This window comes from Aplysia californica, unplaced genomic scaffold (genome assembly GCF_000002075.1).
Source record: "Aplysia californica isolate F4 #8 unplaced genomic scaffold, AplCal3.0 scaffold00012, whole genome shotgun sequence".
Lineage (NCBI taxonomy): Eukaryota > Metazoa > Mollusca > Gastropoda > Aplysiida > Aplysiidae > Aplysia > Aplysia californica.
Window position 1 is genome coordinate 976,447 of NW_004797282.1, and position 22,752 is coordinate 999,198.

General features: G+C 37.3%; 1 protein-coding gene across 2 annotated transcripts in view; it reads left to right on the top strand.

Moving 5' to 3' along the window:
- LOC101855391 (jouberin) overlaps positions 1-22,752 on the top strand; it is a 41,325-nt gene that overhangs the window by 1,049 nt on the left and 17,524 nt on the right. The window contains exons 2-23 of one of the 2 annotated variants that reach the window (XM_035970477.1): positions 2,875-2,946; positions 3,340-3,412; positions 4,223-4,286; positions 4,952-5,093; positions 5,549-5,678; positions 6,053-6,119; positions 6,636-6,905; positions 7,375-7,453; positions 8,415-8,453; positions 11,510-11,702; positions 12,130-12,225; positions 12,877-12,970; positions 13,861-13,956; positions 14,741-14,839; positions 15,900-16,025; positions 16,781-16,977; positions 17,908-17,962; positions 18,435-18,550; positions 19,429-19,597; positions 20,452-20,596; positions 21,703-21,850; positions 22,503-22,636. In XM_035970477.1, coding sequence (XP_035826370.1) covers positions 2,875-2,946; positions 3,340-3,412; positions 4,223-4,286; positions 4,952-5,093; positions 5,549-5,678; positions 6,053-6,119; positions 6,636-6,905; positions 7,375-7,453; positions 8,415-8,453; positions 11,510-11,702; positions 12,130-12,225; positions 12,877-12,970; positions 13,861-13,956; positions 14,741-14,839; positions 15,900-16,025; positions 16,781-16,977; positions 17,908-17,962; positions 18,435-18,550; positions 19,429-19,597; positions 20,452-20,596; positions 21,703-21,850; positions 22,503-22,636 — 2,604 coding nt within the window. The remainder of the gene's footprint in view (positions 1-2,874; positions 2,947-3,339; positions 3,413-4,222; positions 4,287-4,951; positions 5,094-5,548; positions 5,679-6,052; positions 6,120-6,635; positions 6,906-7,374; positions 7,454-8,414; positions 8,454-11,509; positions 11,703-12,129; positions 12,226-12,876; positions 12,971-13,860; positions 13,957-14,740; positions 14,840-15,899; positions 16,026-16,780; positions 16,978-17,907; positions 17,963-18,434; positions 18,551-19,428; positions 19,598-20,451; positions 20,597-21,702; positions 21,851-22,502; positions 22,637-22,752) is intronic. The other variant, XM_035970479.1, reaches the window with a different exon arrangement.

The window sequence follows — 22,752 nt, forward strand, 5'->3', positions numbered from 1 at the left end:
ACACACACACACACACACACACACACACACACACACACTTGTTTAGCTCCTAACATGTGACAGTTGAGCAGTCTTGTTTAAATTCTAAATTTCTGATAGTTTATCTTACCAGTCAAAGATTTCAACCCAAGATAGCTAAATGATAGTACAAACAAGATTAAATTGAAATGTGATAGTTTGTTAAATAAAGGTGATTCTGCTTGATACTGTAAGGTCGAAATTGGCCCACCCCCTGTCGAAGTTGCCCCGTTTCGCCCTGTCGAATTTGCACCACCAAGCACCAAAATCTCACACCATCATTTTAAATAATCATGTAAATATAGAGTCATATATTGAACAGCTAATTCTAGATGGATTTAAATGAACCTAAGGATACCAAAGTTTTGTGAGAATAAATTATATAACTGATGAATATTTTGAAGCAAGAAAACAAGGTAGCAATGCCAATCGGGCTTTCCTGCGCGGCGAAAATTTGGCCCCCGTTTGCGGGTGATTTTGCGGACCCGGCTGAAGCATAGGTGACTAACTTTGTCAACCTCGGTCTGCTCTATTTCCAAACCAATCCGAATGAAACTCGGCAACCAATCAGAAAATAGGGCAAACTAATGATATTTGAACATTGAAGTTCGTACACATAAATTTTACTATACTTTTTTTGTCCGGAACACTTTCGTATCGTGTACACCGAAAACTATATAAGGAGTTTGAATTTCAACGCCGAGATGGTAATAGATCCATCTATCCTCTATAGTGTGCTCAAATTTGAATGTTCTGTGTCAAGCAATTGTTTAGACCCGATCATAAATGCACGACTACCCCCCTTTCCAAAGCGGCTTCGTGCGGAGACCGGCCGTTTTCCCCTCACTCTCGCAGCAAATGTATGTGACCTACAAATCCCCGCATGACTATTCCGGGCTCGTTCATTGGTCACTTGAAATAAGGCAATGGTGGGCGCGCGCATCCGGTTGTTTTTCTGTCTGTTCCCCTGTAACATCGTAATGGGGGTATTCCGAGGCGAGGTTTATCTCGTCTCGGGGTGTTCGCGTCTCAACAAGGAAAAAGAATTTTTAATTGTACGGCATGCTAGATTGAATTAACTTATCTTTTACGGTTGGCATGGTCTAAAGTCATCATAAAAAGCTTTGCAATTATTTAGTCACGCTGCCGACATATATTCTTAAAGATCCCATGTTGTGATACTATGCTATAATATAAATAAAATGGACTCATCATGACACCCCTTTTTTGCAAAATCGTAATATGTACACCAACATTTTAATTATAACAAAGTAACTACGAACTGGGTAGTAAATCTGACTGCAGAAATGATTTCTACACCCAAAAACACATCGGGTAGCCAAGTTTCTCTCCAACACTCCGATCAGTTGAGATATCGTCGATTTTCTTACAGAATCTGCTACTGCGTGGTCCAGTTTTTAGGAGTATTTTCCTATATATATGGGTCATCCATATTTTGCCGACCTTTACAACCCCATAACTTTTTTATTTATGAACTGATTCTTAAAATTCAAGAAGCATAATTCTTAGAATTGAAAATTCTTTCTTAAGTACCAAATAAAAAAGGGCTATTTTAAAGTGAAAAATTAAATTCTCATTGGCATTGCTAAACAAGGGTGTATAAGAAAGCAAATGACAGGTGAAGTACCAATTTTTTTCTTCAAGAGCGAAAAGTATGCGGCGAAGGAGCGCGGAACTTGGATGGGTGTTTTTGGAGCTTTCTGACTAATAATAGAAACAAGTGGAAGCCCAGGAAGCCCAAATTTTATTTTTACAAAGTGGGCTTTGATAATTCTACAAAACAGAGGTCAAATGATTCGTAAAAGCCAAGTGTAGGTTGAGGCTGTCAAAGTTGCCCCATGACCAAATTTGTCAGAATCTACCCTTTTTCAAATTCTGCTACCTCAACTCTACATCTTGATCAGGACCTAGCTTTTCCAAACCTAGCAAATAGAACTAAGCCTTTAGAAACAAGTGCTTGGAGAGTCATTTTGGGTGTTTATTGTTAATTTCAACGTCAGTGATTTGAGTGAGGTTTACTTGTGAAGTTGAATTCAGCTGATCAGAAATGTATTTGGCCTTAAGTAGTGTCTTAACACGGTTGACCATCAAAGTAAAAAACCATCATGGTTCAATAAATTTCCATGCAGGATACTTGAAAGATAAAAATTGCTTTCTGTGATTTCCCTTTAACTCTTAATGAGGGATGACATAATTGCTACTGTACTAGAGAATAAATGGGGAGCTGGTCCAGGATAACTGATACACCTTTTGAGCTTTCTGCAGGCCTTTTGTTCTTTTTTAAATGTTACATTTTGATCTTCTCCAATCTTTCCTGTAGCCAAGTCAACAGCAAGACTGAGTGCCAACCTGTACTTTGCTTTCATACGTTCACTTTGAAACTCAAGGCTTGCCTGATTAGTTTATATTGTTCTTATCTGACCAGATACTTGATTGATATCAAGTAAAGTTGTAGATCTAGGTTAGAAATAGTCTAGAACACTGCTCTATAATGAATCAGGACTGACTGACTGTAGCCTCTAAATCGGTAGAGAAGTGATTTCCAATTGTTTACAAGGCAGTTGTGAGTTTCTGTCTATGTGTAGGAGCCAATCGTAAGCAAATAATTTTGAATTTGCTTAGTAAATTAACTGAAGTATGTATAAGTTTATATTAATTAAGCTATCAAGATAGATAACTATAGAGGCCTAAAAAGTCTTGAGTTTAAATGAATGTCATGAGAACAATAGTTTTTCCAAACCCTGCAACAATGTGTGTTGTATTGTATATACCCCCCCCCCCCCACAAGCACACACATTTTATAAATTTATGTATTTAAAATAATGAATTTTTCAGTTGCTTCAAATCCAAGACCTCGTAAAAAAAGAGCAAAACCAAAGACTGTCAATGATGATGAAGCCCTTCTGGGTAAGCATTTTGTGTGAAGTGTGGAAAGAAGATTTCATATGGTATGGATGATCTAATATTGAGCCTGCTTCTGAAGCTCAGGATTTAATCATTTCATAAACCTTATTTCTCTCACTGATATTGCGAAGTCTTACAAAAGTGACATAATTTAATTGATTTATTTTTGTTGGGTTTTTTTTTTTTTGGTGCTTAAATGCTTTTTTCCCTTACTAACAGAAATGTAGTGTTCAAAGTAAAAAAAATGAGATGCCTCCTCCCCACCCCCTTATTATGAAACTACTAAATTTTTCCCAAACAAGGTTTTAAAAAAAAAGGAAGCAGCTACTCTTATCTCATAGGTTCATAGCTTTTGTATGTTGCGGTTACTGTATCATTCTGTCTTTCTTTTTTCAGCACACACACCGACATCAAATACCCAGTTGAGAGTAGATCAAATATTGCAGCAAGTTGTTGCACAATCAACAAAGTGAGTGATGATTTTTGTTCTCCACTTTTTTGGGTGTCTGTATGCTGTCCTTCAGTTGTTATTGTATTGGACTATTTCTTTCTGTCATCTGAATCTCTATTTGAAAACTTGATGCTGTCTTAATAATCAACGAATTTTTCTTCTTAATGGATGGTTGGCAGGTGCTCTGGTGTGGTTTTCTCCCTCTTCCGGACTATCAAACATCTGCCATCCGTATATGTCCTCCTTCTTTTTTGTGTTTGCTGCTCTCTTGTAATTTCCCTCTTGGATAATAAAGTATTATTATCTTATCTTATCTTACCTTAACTCCTCTAATTCTTGACACTATATGACCTTATTGTGTTGCAAGTGCCACAAAAGCCTACTAATTTTTTAAAAAGGAATTATTATTTTTACTGTGTAGTTCACCTTTTCTTGAGGCAAATTTTATTGGTACAAAAGACAGTGAGATCTGTAAATGTGCTCTATTATTAAGGAAAAAATAATTAATGTGATTTTCACAAAGCTACCTCTTCAGTTTTGGGCATTTAAAAAGAGTATCAGTTACCATAAGTTACAATGCTTTGACTCTTTACACTTTAAAGATCTTAAAGTTGAATCTTGATTTTCAAGAGTAATATTTTTTAGAAAAGGCATGAGTATTCCTTAGGGTTATGAATTTTTTTGGTGTGAATTGTGCTTATTGTGAGGGATCTTTAGAATTCAGAAGTTATGTAGGGTTTGATGTGTTCTTTCGTCATGACTTTGTGTCTTTCTCCATGGCTAAAGCTAAAGACTTGATTTTTCCTTCTTTTTTTTCTTTCATTTTAGAGAGGCAACAGACGTGAAGAAAAAGAAAAAGAAAAAGCCAAAGAATGAGGAGGAAGAACATGTGGTAAAGTTTCTTTCATTTTTGTTTATTTGGATTACAGACACAGCTGTTTAAATGATAAATTATATTGCCTCTTGTTAATTTGTGATCAATATTTAACTCTTTTCTCCCTATGAGGGGGTACAATGCTTTGCATTTTGTTGTGTTTTCCCTGGGAACTACATAATTGCATCACAAACTCATACACAAGTGTTTTGTATTTATTTGGTAGATAATTCATGAAGGTTTCTTTGGAAAACAAGGCTTGAGAGGTTGAATAATTTTACAACCATTACTTCATTCTGCTATATTTTAGAGGTTTTTAGCATGACACAGGGAAAGTGGGAGAGCAGATCTAATGTGTGCAAGTGAATTTTTATATCTGTTGACTCTTTCATGCCGTGTTTGCTCTGCCACATCCTAGTTATTTTTCAACTATATGCATTTAGAATTTGCACATGGGTTTGAAATGCTATTGGCCTTTGGGAATATTGAACTTTTAGGTCAGAAATCTTGTCATATTCCTAAAAGCTCAAACGAATTTGCTGCTTTAAATAAACAAGTTTAATGTGTGCTGCAGATTTAAAGACACGAAAACGTTCAGACGTTTTCTGTGTGTTAGCTCTCACATTTTAAAGTTTTTACTGTTGTGACTATGTTGTATCAGTGAATGGATTTTTATTTAACAGCTGGAATCTTTGAGGAAAGGTGAAGGTATTCATGGATTGCACAAAGATGAGGACAGTGCTATTCTGGCTAACACATATGACCCAGATGACTACAGCAAAAGTGAGAAAAGCAACAAACAGAGGCAGAGACGAAAGGACAAAAGTAAGTCCATATATTTTAGAATCGAAGACCTTATGCTGGTCTAGGTTCACAAGTAGCTTATGCATTTAATGCATGATAATGATAGAAAACTGCATCTCCCCTCAACGCTTGTCGGCAACAGAGGATGAAAAAGTAAAATAAAAGTAAGTAATGATGATAATGATAATGGAGATAATTTCTATATTGCCTACTCTCATTCAGTACAGCTCTAGGCATGTTACAAAACCTTCATCTCAACACAAAACACAGTGAATGAACATTCGTGCTTATGCTCTTTAGATTAAGGCTAACACATTTGTAGACATTCATACTATCACAGCACAATCAATAGCGATATGCATATCTCAATATGAGTATGAAAAATCTTGTGCCTGAATCCCCCTTTCAGTGAGTTATATTAACCAGTAGAAATTCAATAATTTACAGAAAGTATTTTTACCAATTCTTCTTCACAGATAAAGACAAGGTCAATGAAGATGAAAAACAGAATGTTGATGAAAATACTCCTGAACAGTCTACACAGAAAAAGAAGAAGAAAGTAAAGAAGAAGGAAGAGTTCATTGAAGACGAAATTGAGAAGGAATTGTAAGTTCAGTGTGGTGGATATTGTTTGTTCACTTCCAAGTTGTTGTAAAGTTTTAGAAAAGGAAATATTACTTAAAGAAAGATAAGATAGAAAGAAAAGGCGTTGTGCTATGTTTGGTTCCAAACTTTCCATTATTAAATGTATATCCTATAAAACTTGAAAGTATGTCCTTAACACACGGACACACATCCCATGTAACTTAAAAATATGTCCATAACAAAGTAAAATGATACTACTGAAAAATGTATCCCCTTCAATAAAGTGTGGTAGAAATATCCCGGCTTTTTTACTACTAGTTCTGAATGTCACCCACGGTTATTATAGGTGACTGCTTCCTTGCACTGAGAATGTTTGTCTACCCCATGTTTTTCAGAGAACTTATCGATCAAGACAACAGCAAGCCGAAGAAAGAGCCCACAGCAGCACCAAGGAGGAAAAAGGTATTGATCGATTCGAGGATCTTTTTTTGTAAAACTTTTATTTGTGATCATTCTTAGAAACTGAGAATAGAGAGTACAGAGAGCATAACTATTTAGATGAGATGTAGGTATTTACTCAGGAACAAAATCGTAATAGTGCCTGCAGTCAAAGTCAAGAAATAAGAGGTTTTGATAATTTTGTCTTTGAGGAAGTGTACTATTTTTGTCTTATTTTGATGTAGATCTATGTGGGACATGTCATCATCCTGTTTAAAGATTACCACCTTTCTTTTTAATGAACTGTTGAGAAGCATTTTGATGTGATATCCTCCTTCAACTTGTTTTCAGTGTTCCTGTCATCTTAATTTGTTTTGGGAGAAATTTAATGTGGAGGGTATTACAGTATTTTGTTCTAGATTTCAAACTCAGCTAGCTTTGTTTTCAATGATATGGTGCTAGAGAATTGCTTCTCTGGACACGAGAAATAGTGTATTATGTAAATTTTTCTACTATTTTTTCTCTGAATCATTTCATCAGGTCAAATCTCCACCTCCTGAGGAGGAAAGTGAATCTGCCCAAAACACAGTTCTTTCAGACGAAGGTGACAGTCAAATCAAGCCAAAAGTAAAGAAGAAAAAGAAACCAAAGACAGAGCCTCCAGATGAACTGAGTGTTGAAGAAAAAGAAGAAAAGGAGGAAGCTACCGTTGAGCCGAAAACTAAACCCAGGAAAAAGAAAAAGAAGAAAGAGGAAGATGATGAAGAGGTGGAAGGGAAGGAAGAGGCCGATGCTGAGGAAGAAGATAAGGTCAGCCATTTTTATGTCTGTTAGCATTGATGGTATGTCAAATCAATTATAAAGTATTGAGCATAATTTTCTCTTTTGGTATTTATGCTGGAGCAGTACTTAACCTTCTGTTGACACTTTTTTACACTGTTAACACTGACCCCACCCAATTTTCTGACGTGTTCTCTCTAGTTTTCTGTATTTCTGCCAAGTTTTTTTTTTAAACTGAGAATTTTATTTGTTATTATGTTTTACTTGTGCAGCTTTCTCTTTTGTATTGTCCTTTCACACTAATGATAAAATGCAGGAATTTTCTTCTTCTCTAGTTTTATGCTGAAGGTTTCACTGTTTCTATTTGAATGCCAATTGAGTTCTGTGATTCCGTAGGATTTGTATTGGGTACAGTGCAAATACAGGTATAAAAGGCTCATCTTTTTCTTAGATTTATGTTACATTTTATGGATGATGTCTTATTTTGGTTTCAATTCAGGAGCCCGAAACAAAAGAGGAGGAAGAGGAAGAAAAGGCTGGAAAGAAAAAGAAAAAGAAGAAGAAACTCAAAGACGCAGGTTGGTCTGTTTACCAGTTTCATTGTTCCTCGTGATGTATTTCATAGAAATGTTATCATGGGGACTTACGGGCCCAAGTCCCCAATAATTGGTCGCTTTTAAGGACAAGTGGGCTAACCCAGATTTCGGGGGTTTCCAGAAATCTTGACCTGCACCGAAGTGGGCATTGCCCTTCCTATAGGAGAAGTTTGGTTTCATTGGTGTGTATATTTATTTGGTTATAGAGAAAACCTTCCTTGTCTTTTAAAGAAAATGAACAAGGGTCCAAAAACTTTACCTTTGATTATCTCTAAACAACATTTTTCCGGATAGCCGCCTTGTGCTTAAAAGTGACCTATTGTAATAGACCCTTTGTAAATAAGGCCTTGATTTTTCTATCTTTGATGAGATTTAATTTACATAGCATAAATACTTTTCCTTTCTCCACATGAATATCAAGAGTATGATCGTCATGCAAGGCTTAGTAGGATGAGGACATAATCCAAGAAGCTTTACAATGTCTAAAATAATGCTTAGGATAAATGGGACACAAATAAAGAAAAGATAACATTTTATTGATCTCCACAAAGATAAGTAGTAAATACTTACATACACATACACATGTCTACATACACAGATGCACATACACACACACACACACACACACACACACACACACACACATACACACACACACAAATAGTAATTGGATAGATATACAAAGTTAGTTATTCTCTCACAAATGACCATGACAATTAATCCAAGTTCACCAAAATATGATAAGAAAGAACAAGTTGACTCTTAGTTAATTTAGAATAAACTGCTCACTCACAACTTCTTTAAAGAAATGGAAACGCAGAATTTGTGTCACCCATGTTTGTTACTGTGAAGAGACAGTTTTTTAACTTATGTATGTTGTCCCTCTCATGATTGGTAACATATCATAGGTTATTCTTTCTTCTAAAAAATGATTTGATTTCAGTGGTGGATTTCTTGCAGTCCTTTAAAAGAAGTTCAAATGGTAATTGTTGGCAACTGATAATCATCTTTGGTGATTGGCTTTATTTGCATGACAGGTTTCGGTGTTTGTTAATTTAGGCCAGACATAATTCTCTTTAAACATTAGATAAACTTCTTTCAAGTGACCCTTCATGTTTTTTAGGACTGATTTTAAAAATATATTTTCCACACATATTGAAGCTGTCTGTAATTTCATAATTTGAAATATAAATCAGAGCCAGAAGAACATTGTTTAAATGATGAAAAATGTTCAACTCCAGTTTTGTTGAATCTGAATACAATAGTCCAGACCAGTGTCAAGGGTTATTCATCAATGAAAAAGACATGGATTTTTAATAGCTAAAGAAAAAGATATAGACTATACTATTTTGTATAGGAATGACTTCAAAAACATAATAATAAACTATCCACTGTCAAACAATTGTGTGTCACTATTCTTTTGTCGTAGCTCCCTTTAAAGTTTGCATGGCTTTATTTTGTTAAGAATTATTGTTAATTTCAACGTCAGTGATGTGAGTTAGGTTTACTTGTAAAGTTGAAATCAGCTGCTCAGAAATGTGTCTGGCCTTAATTTTGAAAAAAAATGTATCAAGGACAATTTTGGTGTTTACTCATGAATGCACATATTTTTTAGCAGAATAATTTGTTGTACTCGAGATGGATGTGAAATTAGTAAGTCTGCTCAGATTGCCATTAAGGGAACCTTACACTCGAATACCGTAATGTAACGTGGGTTTGTCATGTCTTCTAATTCACTCAATCCCGTGACCGAAATATCTCGGTCAGCTCGCGAGCTGCATTCAATCCCACGACCAAGATAACTAGGTTCTATAATTTTGTTCCATATACTCGTTATTTCATTTCGGAAAACGACTTCAAGTTTTGTATGAGGTCAATTTATTAATTCCACTGCCAATTCTGCCCTGAAGGGTGTGGAATTTTGTTTCTACTGTCTTTACATAGGGAGAAATCACGCTTTTTATGAAGGCACTTTCAGCACGTTTGTTCATGACATACAATATGTAGATCTAGACACTCACAAGCATATTTGAATATTAATGTAGGCTTACTCTTGCTCATTCGGCCATTAAAAAAAAATTAGCCCCAAAAATGCCAAATTTGTACAACACCCTAAAGCAAAACTACTAAAGCTACATACTTCAAATCTGGTATGTCTAAAGATCCATCTTAAGTTTTACTTCATGCCAAATGCCAAAGCAATTGGATAATATTTATGGTTACTAGCGGGCCCTTCTTTAAGTGCCAAAATGACCGGTTTCTGGGTACAATTTTGGGAAGAACTCCCGGGATTGAGTGAGTTAACAAGCCTGTAGACTGGCTTCTGAATGTTTAACATAACACTGTCTGTTGGAAATGGAACTGCTTACTGCTTGCGGCATGTCATCGGTGAGAGTACCTGTTGCTTGCTCTCTTTTTCTACCTATGTTCTGACTAAGGCAGCTCTAGGTGTAATGGGAAGGGATAAGACAGAGTATTTCTTCAATCCCACACCAGGACAACATATTTTTCATTTTTTTCGCCCTTCTTCTCAATGTGTCTTGCACAAAATGGGATAAACCTAACTGGCAAAACATAATAGTTGATCTGATTTGTGTATAAGACATTTAAATAGAACAAAACAATAAGTGATACCCTCTAGCCACAGACTGTTGTTTACTACATTTGTTTGTGGCTTAAAGAGAACAGCTTGCATAGCGCTTCAAAGTTTGACAAAACAAAGTCAATTTAAAACTTCAGATATTTTGCTTAATCAAAAGACAACCATAAAAATTTGTATTGAAAATTTATCTATAGCTGTCAAAAAAACCCCAAAAAAACCGCTGGGGTATCGTATTCAGATGAATTACTCAGATAATCAGAATTTTCCTTCATTTGTTTCAGTTTATCATGTTAAATGTAAAAGATTTGGAAGTGGTAGTAAATAAAGAATAGCCATTTTTCACATGGAGCCACATGGTGGCAACAATGTTATGACAGAGTGAACGGAGAAAAGTACTCATTTTTCATTGGGAACCATGGGTTGTACTTGGATAAAACATTTGATTTAGCTGCATATATTCAGTTGTTTGTCATGTATTTTAGGAGTTTGCTGCGTTGACTCTTTGTTTTTGTAATACAGTTCTGTGTTTGTTTTTTGTTGGGTTTACTTACTGCTAGTTGGTTGTAGTTTGTAAGGAAAGGGCAACTTGTACCTGATGCTTAAAACTTCAGCATGCTGGGTTTGGTTTGTTTTTGTCTGTTTGGGCATGGTAGTACCCACAAAGTCAAAATATGAGAAGATTGTGTAATCAACAAATAGTGACTTATCATGTTTTTGGCTGGCCTTGAAGTATACAACATGCATGTCGTCTTATCAATCCATGAGGTCGTTTTATATTTGCTTTCAGATAATGTGTATTTGATAAGGTGTATCAGATGATGCAAGTCATTTTAGAAGTCTTTAAGAAAGGACAAATGCAGTTCCATGTAAATCTAGTATAGGATCATTTGTGAATAAACTGTAACATTTATATTCATGCTACAGAGGGTTAAGGACCTTTGGCCATATTCTTGCCATAGCTGAAGTAGCAGAACTTGAGTCAAGCTGAATGTTTGTTGATTACAGTACTTATTAGAATGCTCTGTTTTGAAGGGATATGTACTTTTAATATGTGTTTTTAGATGAAAAGGAAAAAAGGAGAGATAGAGATGTTAATGTGACAAAACTTTGGTAATAAGAAAAACTGGAGAAATGAAAAGGGCAAAAGAAAGAGCTATGGCTGCTGAAGAAAAGTATTTCCTATTTGATGGAAATAGTTGTTAAAGAGAAAAAAAACCCATTAATAATAATAATAGATAGCATTTGTATAGCGCATATCCCCGCTCAACAGCAGGCTCTATGCACTATACACGTCTATATTATTACCCCAGCAGACCATAGAACACTCCGAAACATTCTCAGCTTCCCGGGAAGCATACAGTGCAAGCAGCCGATTAAGCGCTCAAACACTAACAAACTGACAAGATCTTCTCATGCCTTTTCTTCTTTCTATTTAGACAAGTCTGCAGAGGAAGAAGTGAGCGCAGACATAGAGGATGCTGGGAAAGATGCTGAGGACCTGGGAGAAGTGATGGGGCTTATGATTCACCGGACGGACAAACTAAAGAGTGATTTTCGCATCCTGCATCCCGTGATTCGGGTCCATGTTGTGAATGAAGAGACAGGGAACTATGTCGCTAAGCAGCATCAGTGAGTTTTGTGTCTGGGTTTGTGGATGAGCATTGTATGAATGTGTGTCTACGTTGTTGTCTGTGTGCCAGTGTATGATTTTACTTGTTTTCTGTGTGTGGTATTATTCATATTTGTCTTTGGGTTGTGAATATTTTCAGTGTGGATAAGTATTACCATTTGATTCTCAATTTCAGATGCATGCCTTGCTTGTTTTTATTTCTACGCCGAACTTAGTGTTTTATAGCATTCATATTGGTCCAACAATGTCTGATAAGATGTGGCAGTTAAAAAAAAGAACTCTTCTTCCTTTAGTTTGATAAGAAACGTCTGTATCATTCTGTATTTCCCATATTATTTTTATAATGTGAAATTTGAGAAAGTCATAATTATTGAAAAATTTGAAAGTAAACATTTGTTTATGACTTTTCAAAATTTGTGTCCGCAGGGATCGTGCTGTTACCTCTTTCTTTGAGACGTCAAACGAGGCGGTGAAAACTGTGCTCCCCATGATGACGCAGCCTTTTGATTTCAAAGAGAGAAAGTGAGTAGTTGATGGGTATTGGCTGAAAGTTCACACAATTTGGGTCATTTTATATTTTCAGCTTGAGAACATTTTGTTCTCCATCTTGGTGCTGAGGAAAAGTTTGTTTGCTTATTTTTCTCTGGGAGATGGGTTTTTTTCTTTCTTTTTTTATCTGAGACTGCATTCAGCCTATTATTGTTCACTGTGAATCCAATTTAACACCATCTGCTCATATGCAAATACATTTACACCCCTCACATAAATGCATACATGCTCATGCGTACTTGTCATTGGCCTGGATGGGATTTATCCACTACTTCTTGAATATATCCTTATCACTCATGAGTAGAAGTTTAGTGTGTGAGAATTTATGGTTCTGCAATGGACTCTTTCTCTCTCTCTCTCTCTCTCTCTCTCTCTCTCTCTCTCTCTCTCTCTCTCTCTCTCTCTCTCTCTCTCTCTCTCTCTCTCTCTCTCTCTCTCTCTCTTTTAAAAAAAACCCAGAATCTCTCTCTCTCTCTCTCTCTCTCTCTCTCTCTCTCTCTCTCTCTCTCTCTCTCTCTCTCTCTCTCTCTCTCTCTTTTAAAAAAAACCCAGAATCTCTTGAACTGCTTTATGAACTTTGTACCACGTTATAGATGCACTCATTGTGCGGTGTTCTTCTTCCAGATCCACCATCCCTGTGTGGGAAGATCTACTGGTGTTTAACGAGAACTTCAACTACTTTGTTCAAGCTCGTCCCAAAGTCTTGCTTCTTTTTGAGGTCAGTAATTACTGATGCCATTGTTGTATGCTTATCTCGTCCATTTTCTTAAAATGTACATGCTTTGGTTCCAGAATAAAGTAACAATTTGGTATCTATTATCTATTTGTGGTGGCCGAATTTTGCTATTCAAAAGGCTTTTTAATGGCAGCATCGATCGACATGCAGTTTTTGCTAAAAGATTCTATAAAATATTCTCCTGATCATGACGCCCTTCGTTTTTTCAGTTTCGAAACAGTTTTTGCTGGAAAAAGCTAAATTTTTTTATTTCGCCGATCGCTTTTGTAGGCCGACGCTTCTATCTCTGTAATTTTAGAAAATCCCTCAGGTTTGTTTATTTCAAGTCGTACTTCCGTTCGATACTTGTACTATCGCGCATTGTCACGCAATACTGAGCACTATTTTAAGTGTGCGACCCGTATGGATCTAGCCTCATGTTTTCTTTTTTTACTTGGTGCTAAATTCGACTGTGATCCTTTTGTCTGATGCCCATCATTGCTTTTTCTGGACTCCTTTGTCTATTATATATTTGGCAACCTGGAAACGCATGTGTCACTTTTCTCTCAAGATTTATTGCTCCATTCCAGGAGAGTGTAAATATAGTAGGCCAATGACTTTTAGTTGATATTAATGCACCGACCATTCCTTTCATCGAAAGGGGGCCCAGCTTGTATATATTTATGTGGTTTTAAATTTAGAAGATTATTGTGATGTAGCTTGAATTTGATATAGAAGTTGGTTGGGTTTTTTTTGCACTTGTTTTGTCCCCAATTAATAACATACGTACTGGGTCACTTACCCGCGTGATTTGTCTAGGTGTTTGGATTTTTTTGTAAGATGTTAAAAGGTCCAGCTCAAGTGTGACCAGGTTTTTGTAATTATCTCGCCAGCTCATCGACTTTGTCAGCATGAACACAGCCAGCCGCCAGTTTGGTTCACAGAAGGAGGAAGGTGGTTGGCACAAGATTGCTTGGGCATTTTTAAAGGTAGACAACTCGTTTGTTTTGTATGTTGACAAATATCCCTGTTTAATTCCCTTTTGAGAAGGGATCGCTTTGGCATGTAAATTTATTTATTGATTACATTGTGAACTAGCGTAACTGATTGCTGTTTCTTGTGTCTCATGCTGAATAATGGGGCTATACTATTTTCAAATAGTTCCTTGAGATAAGTTAATTGAAGCGCACATTTTCATAACGGAAAGACATAAAGCTAAATACCTCTCAAACTGCTTGTTTGGATGATCAGAATCAGGAAAAAATCTTACAAAAGTAAATCCAAATAGGAAGAATTTTCATATTGTACAAAAAAAAATACAGTCTTACTGACTCAATTTCCCTTTCCTTCCTTCTGTTGGATGGGAATTTAAAAAAAAAAAATTTTGTGGGGGGGGGGGAGATCTTTTATGAATGCTAAAGAAAAAGCCAAGAGAAATAGCATTGATACTAATGATTTGGTTAATGCACTTTTAGTATTGTTCATTCTCTTTTCATAGACCAGAAAAGATTAATACCCCATCTTATGCGCTGCGCCTTGAGTAAATTACTCCTTTCTGAAACTAAGAAGCAAGCCTTCTTTCCTATCAAATGTCTAATGTCCTAATCTCTCCTTTTTGTGTTTTTTACTCTTGTGTAAAACCTGTAATCTTCTGCACTTATATGACCTTATTGTGTTACAAGTGCCGTAAAACTCCAACTAAAACTAAGGTTAAAACGAGCGACTTGAAACTGAACTTGCACACCAAAGTATTTTTGTCTGTGTGGTTGACAGGTTGTGGGCAAGAATGACAAAGTCAATGTGGGGAACAAGTTACGTCTGCAGTTGTTTGTCCCTCCCTCCCGGTACAACCGAGTTCCTGGACAGACAGAGGTTCGTTTTTTTGCTTGTCTCTATTGCTGGTACCTTTTTGATATATTCTGAAAAAGGACTTTTTGTGGTCCTCTCACTCAGTTCGTTTTCCCAGTTTCAAGTAATATGAAAGATATTTTTGCAGTTGTAACTGTATGTTATTAATAATACTGAACAAAAGTATTTATTTTTGTGTCACTGAAAAGATCTAATGTTTTATCCTGAGAATAGGAGATTTGTAATATAAGCATTACTTAGCAGTGGTTTGGCCCCTGTTATGATAAAGTTAAGTGTTGTGCAGGCTGCCAATATGACTGACTTTCATTATTTGGTTATTGTCATTTTTGCAGATGCTTGTTTAGCTATTACGGTTGATACATTACAGTTTTGTGTTAGAAAGACACAAAGGTTTCATTTGGTCACATCTATTCATTATGATAACTTTTTGTATCAACGCCAACATATAGAATATATTACCGGGACATGTGTATTAGGAAAAGATAGATGCCATCATCATTTGTCACCTATGAGAAAAAAGAAAAGACACCATTTTTTTTTCCCCCTTCTGAAATCAATTTTACAACAGTTGACTTTGTACCTTCAATGTGAAGGTGGTAGCCAGCTCAGATGCAGCTAGATCAGTGCTGGTCACCACAGCTGTGTTTCATCTAGGGTTTGATAGACTCAAGGATGCCCTCATCAAGTGGCTTCAAATTTCCCGTTCAATCACTATTTTTGTGCAGTATCATTTGACCACTTTTAAATGCAGTTTGCCAACTGCATGACTGCTAATTTCAGGGATGTAAACAGATTTTGAAAAAAGAAAGGAAAATATACGGTGCACACGTACTGACTGGAATAAGAATACGGTGAGACTAAAATCATTATATTTGTTTCTTTCCCTCTATTACAACAAATAATCTCTATTTAGTATATATAATACTTATTGTTTATAGTACACTTTTGTAAAAAGCTGGGCCCAAATGGCAGGTCGGCTGGAAAAAAACGGAAAAAGCTGGAAGATTTACATCCTGTAATTTTAAAGGTTTCATTTACTAAACTACTGAACTATTTCCATCAGGTGTACCAATGGTGGCGGACGGCATCAAGGACTCCGTACCCATCTACGCTGTACGTCACACTGAAGAGCATCGAGCCCCCGGAGGAAGTGAGTGCTGCCATGCGATCCATGTTCGCTACACAAAAGGTGAGTTCTGACAGAGATCTTCTTAAAAAACGACCTCATCATTATTTTATCCTTTGTCCTCATCTGTTGTTTCTCATGTGATTTAGCTGTAATTATGCTAGCACTCAACAAGATCCATCATGTTGTAGTACATTTTTTTTTAGGTTCCAAGAATTAAGATAAAGTTATTGAGTCTAGAAAAGATGCAACCATAAGCTCAGAGAATATAGGTGTTCTTTGTCATATCCTTTGTCTTTTTTGTAGGTTTTGATAATGAAATGTGGGCATTTTCTTGTGTTATGTTCAAAGTCACTTGCCTTTAACCCCAACTCAGTTATTAGATAACCTTCCTATGAAAAGTACACACATGCTAACTGTAGGAAGTTCTGGACTATCAGCTTTGTAACTCTAATTTCAGTGAAAGCTACGAACTTCTCCGGCCTGCCGCAAGGTGACCAGAACAGATAATTTTCACCTGGGCATTATTGCGCCAAGTGGTCGCAAAGTTTTAAGCCAAAAAATAAATTCGAGAAAAATTTCCAAACCAGCCGAAAATGCCTCTTTCTCCGATTTCGTTATTTTGACGAGCACCTGTTTTCACCATGCTGCGTCACATGTTATTATGACACTGTCCAAAACGTCCACCTGCCTAAGACAACCATTTCCTCCTCGACAATGGATGGACATCTTGGACAATTTGAACTCCATTTAGTTTTATGGGACCTTTGTTTTTTTCCTCCAGTTGTGTAATAGCAGTACGTTGCTCACATCCACAGGAGCTGGGCCACATGAGTTACAAAGATCTCAAGTCCATGAACTGGACGGGTCGCGAGAAAGGTCCTCAGACAAGTCGCACGCTGACCACATGGACGAGGTTGTTTGGTCAGCTGTGCCGAGTGCCAAATACCTTGTCGCGGACACTGACTGCAGGGAAGAAAGGTTGCTTTGTCGTCCGCTTCTCCAACGATGGCAGGTGAGTGGGATGAGGGAATGTGACACCTTGGGGCTGTTTTCTGAGATTGTTTATATCATTTATTATTTAGCTGTCTATAAGCCGAGATTGTCTGTTTATTTGGCTGTGATAATTTATAGATACCTTATCTTTTTCTACTCAAAGGTGGTAAGACTTTTATATATTACTAGCTGGGCCCCCTTTCGATGAAAGGAACGATCGGTGCATTAATGTCAGCCGAAAGTCATTGGCTTATTTCTATGACATTTACATTCTACTGGAATGGAGCAATAAATCTTGAGAGGTGCAAACATTAGAAGGTTTAGATTTATACTGTCAAAACAGTGCGCACGGTTAGTGAACGGAAACCTCCTTTTCTAAAATTACAGAGACAGAAGCGTCGGCCTAAAAAAGCGATCAGCGAAATAAAGAAATTTAGCTTTTTGCAAGCAAAACTGTCTCAAAACTGAAAAAACGAAGGCCGTCATGATCTGGAGAATATTTTATAGAATCTTTTGGCGAAAACTACATGTCGATAGATGCAGCCATTAAAAAGCCTTTTGAATAGCAAAATTCGGCCACCACAAATAGATAATAGAAATAGTTTCAGTATCAAAAAGAGTTTTACTGCACTTGCAACCAATGTGGTCGTGCTGAAGATTAGATTAGATCTGTTACAAGAGTAACAAACACGAAAAAAAAAGGAGGAGAGATCAGGACAACAGATATTTGATAGGAAAGAAGGAGCAAACCGCACCAAAGCACCCACTAACCCCTCACATACATTAGTAATAAGAGGATAAAATTCATAATGTTAGATGATAATGCAGGCAGTAAAGACAAGCTCTTAGATTATGATTATAGCAGGCAATAGAAAGACTATGACTAGCCTGCTCATCCGGATGACTTGACTCTTGTTTTGAATGATTTCTATTTGTTCTTTGTGGACAGAAATCTGGCCTGTGCGTGTCAGGATGGCACCGACTACCCCATTCTAGTCTACGAGGTAAGGTTGTGGATAATGATTGTTTGGACTTTATAAATGTCAGATCCTTATGTAGTATTTTTGTCTTGTATCATGAATTTAGTGCTGTTTTCTGAATGTGATTTCTCCTAAGCTAAGTAAAGATGCAGTAAAATATACTGGGGTTTTGTTCGTCTGGAGGAGAGTTTTTTTTCTGGTGGGTCATGACCCCCCTGGGTTTGGGGGGGAAGGGGGTGGAGATATGAGAAAAAAGGATGATTATCCAGTCTTCAGTATGATACTCATCTCTGTTTTGATTAGGTGACTGGTTTGATTTTAATGACGGGGGCGTACAGACATAATTAGGACTTACCCATTGGAGCAAAATGGAGAGCACAGAAAAAGGCTGATGACCAAAAGAATCATTTACATTTCTACTTTTTGTGATGTAGGCCTATTTTAAGAATTTTTAAAGATGGTCCTGAAAAAAAGTAACCATAAAAATCGCTTCCAGATTCCATCAGGATCATTGAAGGGTCAGTTTCAAGGTCACTTTGGCATCATTTATGACCTGAGCTGGTCCAGGAGTGACACCCAGCTGATGTCTGCATCCTCAGATGGCACAGTCAGGTGAGGAAAAATGGGGTATTACTGCTAGTAATAGGGGGTGCCTATTGGCACGATTTGTTCAGTCCGGTTCGGTTTGGTAGGCTGGGCTAGCCATATTGAGGTAACAAAGCGACTGTCGTGGCACAAACCGATTGCCCGACACGCCGCCTAAAAAATTAGGTCGCGAATAGAGCGATCAGTTTGTTGATCCCCCAATGGGCACTGGGTATGGAACATATGACCCTCATTCGATTACCCAAAGCAGCATTTTTTTAATTGGCTTGATGGGGGACTTTTCAAGACCTGTAAACCTGTTTGGCTTTGTCCTTTTGGAGATGGACATAACATTTTTAGAAGAAGTCACGATAATGATATTTTACTTTACAGTTCATCATGCTGTAAGCATTATTTTTTGAGTGGTGGTATTCTGTTTTGTTAATTAAAAAAGCTGTGACTGACGTTTTGATGTAAGAGCTCTTTCTGTGTATTCTGAAATAGTTCATCAGTGATAAGAGAAGACGACTTAATTGTTCTCACAGTCAATCTGCGCAGAAATAATTGAGTGAGGATTTCAGAAATTTATTTCAGCTGGAAAGCAGTCGGTACTATTTGCCAGGTACATCACTTGAACTGGCAGATGATATTGTTCTCTTGTTTTTAAATACTCATCGCAAAAATCTATGAAACCCCATAAAATCCTTGTTATCTATAATAGAACTTTACATTGTTTTGCAGAGAGCATTTATTTCACTCAGCTTGATGCTTATTTTTGGGCTAAAATAGGGATATTGGGATACTTAGGTTGGTTGGAAATTGGATGATGAAATTGGTTTTGTGTAAATGTGGAATAGCTTTCTATGTACTAAAAATTTTGTGTGTGTGTGTGTGTCTGCCCTCAGGATCTGGGAGCTTGACAAGCTGGGGGAGACACAGTTACGTCTGTTGCCTCACCCGGGCTTTGTGTATACGGCCGAGTTCCACCCACGTGTGGAGAGTGTGGTGGTCACCGGGGGTTACGACGAGGTCATTCGAGTCTGGGACATCAGCGTTGACCAGGAGCATGGGATGGTGCGTTGTTTGTTTGTTTATGTGTTGTTATTGTTGTTGTGTGTGTGTGTGTGTGTGTGTGTGTGCGCGCGTGTGTGTATTTTCATGTCGTATGTGAGTTTGTTAATGCGTGTGTCTGTGTGTGTGTGCTTGTATGCATGCGTGCATGTGCGCATGTGTGCGTGCCTGCCTGAGAGCATATTTTTATGTCGTATATGAGTGACTTAATGTGTGTGTGTGTACTTGATGTTTCTGATTTTTTTAGGTTTATTTTTTTAAGAGGATGGAAGGGAAGGAAAGGATAGTGGTATTAGTTTAATGCCCTATTTTTTTCCTTTCAAATGTTTATCGTCCCTTTTTTTGTTTGTGTTTGTTACTCTCTCGTAACACCTCTAATCTTCAGCATCTGTATGACCTAACTATGTTCCAAGTGCAATTCAACACTTAGTAAAACAATAAAACTCAAGAATATCAGATTATTATCTTGACTTCTTCTAACAATTTTATGTCCATCTCCAAAAGGACAAAGCCAAACAGGTTTACGGGCCTTGAAAACTTCCCCAACAAGCCAAGTTAAAAAATGCTGCTTTGGGTAATTGAACGAGGCTCTTGTTGATCGTAAACTACAACCTTACCTCAGCTATAGGTCAAAGTTGTACTTTGAAAAACTTAATAATGGTACTTCATTTTTTGTTGATTATTCCCTCTCTTCCTACCACCTCCCCCTTCCCCCACTACTCCACCCCCACCCCCTAACCACTCCCCCCCCCACCATCCCTCCATACCCCAAATACACCATCACCCCTACTGCCCCCTCCCCAACCACCCTCTCCACCAACACCACCCTTCCACCTACCCGCTGCCCACCAACACAGCTTCAACAAGAGATGGAGGAGCACCACGGCCACATCAACTCGGTCTGCTTCGACACGGACGACGGCCAGAAGATGTACTCGGCAGACAGTGTTGGTACCATCCTCATCTGGAATGTCTTTGTCACAGAGCAGGCTGCTCGCAAACGTAAGTTTATCTTCACCTTATTTTTAATATCTTTCTTTGGGAAAAATGTCATATTGGAACAACAAAGTATCATCTTTTTTTTTGTGTTTGTGTTCTGGTTCTATGTTAGGTCTCACTGTACAATTTGTGTTGAGCATTTCAATATTTAGCTTTTCTTGAAACAAGACTTACATATATGTGAGGCGGCGTGGTTAAATCAGGCGCTCGTCAAAATAATGAAAGTGAAGCAACTGGCATTTTCCCACTGGTTTTGAAATTTTCATCAATTTTTTTTTTTGGCTCAACATCTTTCAAGCTCATTGAAGAACACATTTCTTTGTGGCTTTTTCTGAAAGACGTTGATTAAAGGCATAAGAGATGTAGATTTTCAGTTTCCACAGACTCTCAAGCTAAGGAAATAATGCAACTTTGGAGGCCATTTCCTCGCTAATTTTACCTCTGAAACCAGGTGACCCCCACCTCCTTCAATCGCCAATATCTTGACTTATATACAATTGATAAATGGATATTTTTTTCCATCAAAAGCAAGGCAGGCATTAAGATAATACCAATAACTCCACATGCCCCAAAATTGACAAGCACCTGATTCCACCACGTCTTGACACATATTAGTGCAACCTGTCAAACTTATGGCCATGTTTCTTAAATTTGTTCTCTGAGTTCCCCTCAGGACCTGGTGTAACAGGACCATAATAATGCAAATTGTCCTAAAATCACAGCTCATCAGCACTATAATATATTGATGTGCATGTTATATATTTGATTATTTACAGTTTACAAATACATTGGCTTCTTGTTCTTATCTTTGTTTTTTAAAGACTCATTGGACAGGTCCTGCTTGGTACTCTCTCTCTCTCTCTTTCTCTCCCTCTCTCTCTCTCTCTCTTTCTCTATCTCTATCTCTCTCTCTCTCTCTCTCTCTCTCTCTCTCTCTGTGTGTGTGTGTGTGGTGCAGTTCTCAGCATGAAATCACTGTTATTGCATCCATGTGCTTCTTTTTACCTCGTAATATCTTTTTTTTCACACCTTGTTTTTTTTTTTAAATTGTGCTCAAAGAATCCTTATCATAAGCCTCAGTCTGTTCTTTATTTTTCTTTCTGCGTTAGATTTTGTTAGAGACTGGACTCGCTACCAGGAGATCAAAGACCCGGAGCTGAAGGACACGCCCATCAACTTCATCAAGATGCACCCGAGTGGGCGGCGGCTACTTGTGCACGCTCGCAACAACTCCATCTTCATGTTTGACCTGAGAGTGTAAGTGAGAAATGTTTTCTTTCTGAGTTCACGCATTTGACCTGAGAGTGTAAGTGAGAAATGTTTTCTTTCTGAGTTCACGCGTTCTTGTCCTTTCTGGACTTGGAGATGCTAGATATGTAGTAAAATTGTTCCTAAGATTTGTCAAATACTTGTGGAAGTTAATATGACCAAAATCACGCCAATATTCACTGCTCATCCGATCTATATTGATTGTTTATATATTTGATAATTTACAAATTATAGAAACACGAACTTTTGTTTGTTTCTATGGATGATAGGGTGATGCATCTAGGAGACCATGGTCTGTACTATTGTTTGACTGTGTGACTTAATTGTTTGATTGTGTGACTTAATTGTTTGATTGTGTGACTTAATTGTTTGATTGTGTGACTTAATGGATTCTACTGAATTCATTAGCTGGATGCAGCTTTGAGAGGAATTTCCTTTTGAAAGGATTTTCATTTTGGGTCCTGTATTTGAGAGTTTTGTTGTCAAGAGCCAGAACCCCTTTTTCATTTTATGTTTTCGAAAAAATAATCTTTTTGTTGATTAAGTATTTATTTCATATATATATATATATATATATATATATATATTGACATCAATAACATTCTCTTGTTCCATGCTACCCTTCCCTCTCCCCCATCAGGCAACGAGTGATGCAAAAATATTTTGGTGCTGAGAACTTGAAGGAGAAAATCTGCAGCACCATTACTCCATGTGGCAGCTTTGTCTTCTCGGGCAGTGAAGATGGTAAACTGTACGCCTGGAATACTGACACTGGTGAGCCAATTTGTTGTCTGCTTCTTCTTCTTATCCTTGCCATCTTCGTACTTCTCCTCTTCTTCAGTTTCAGAAATTAACTCCACTGTTGCATGTTATGGGTTCTCTCCTCCCCC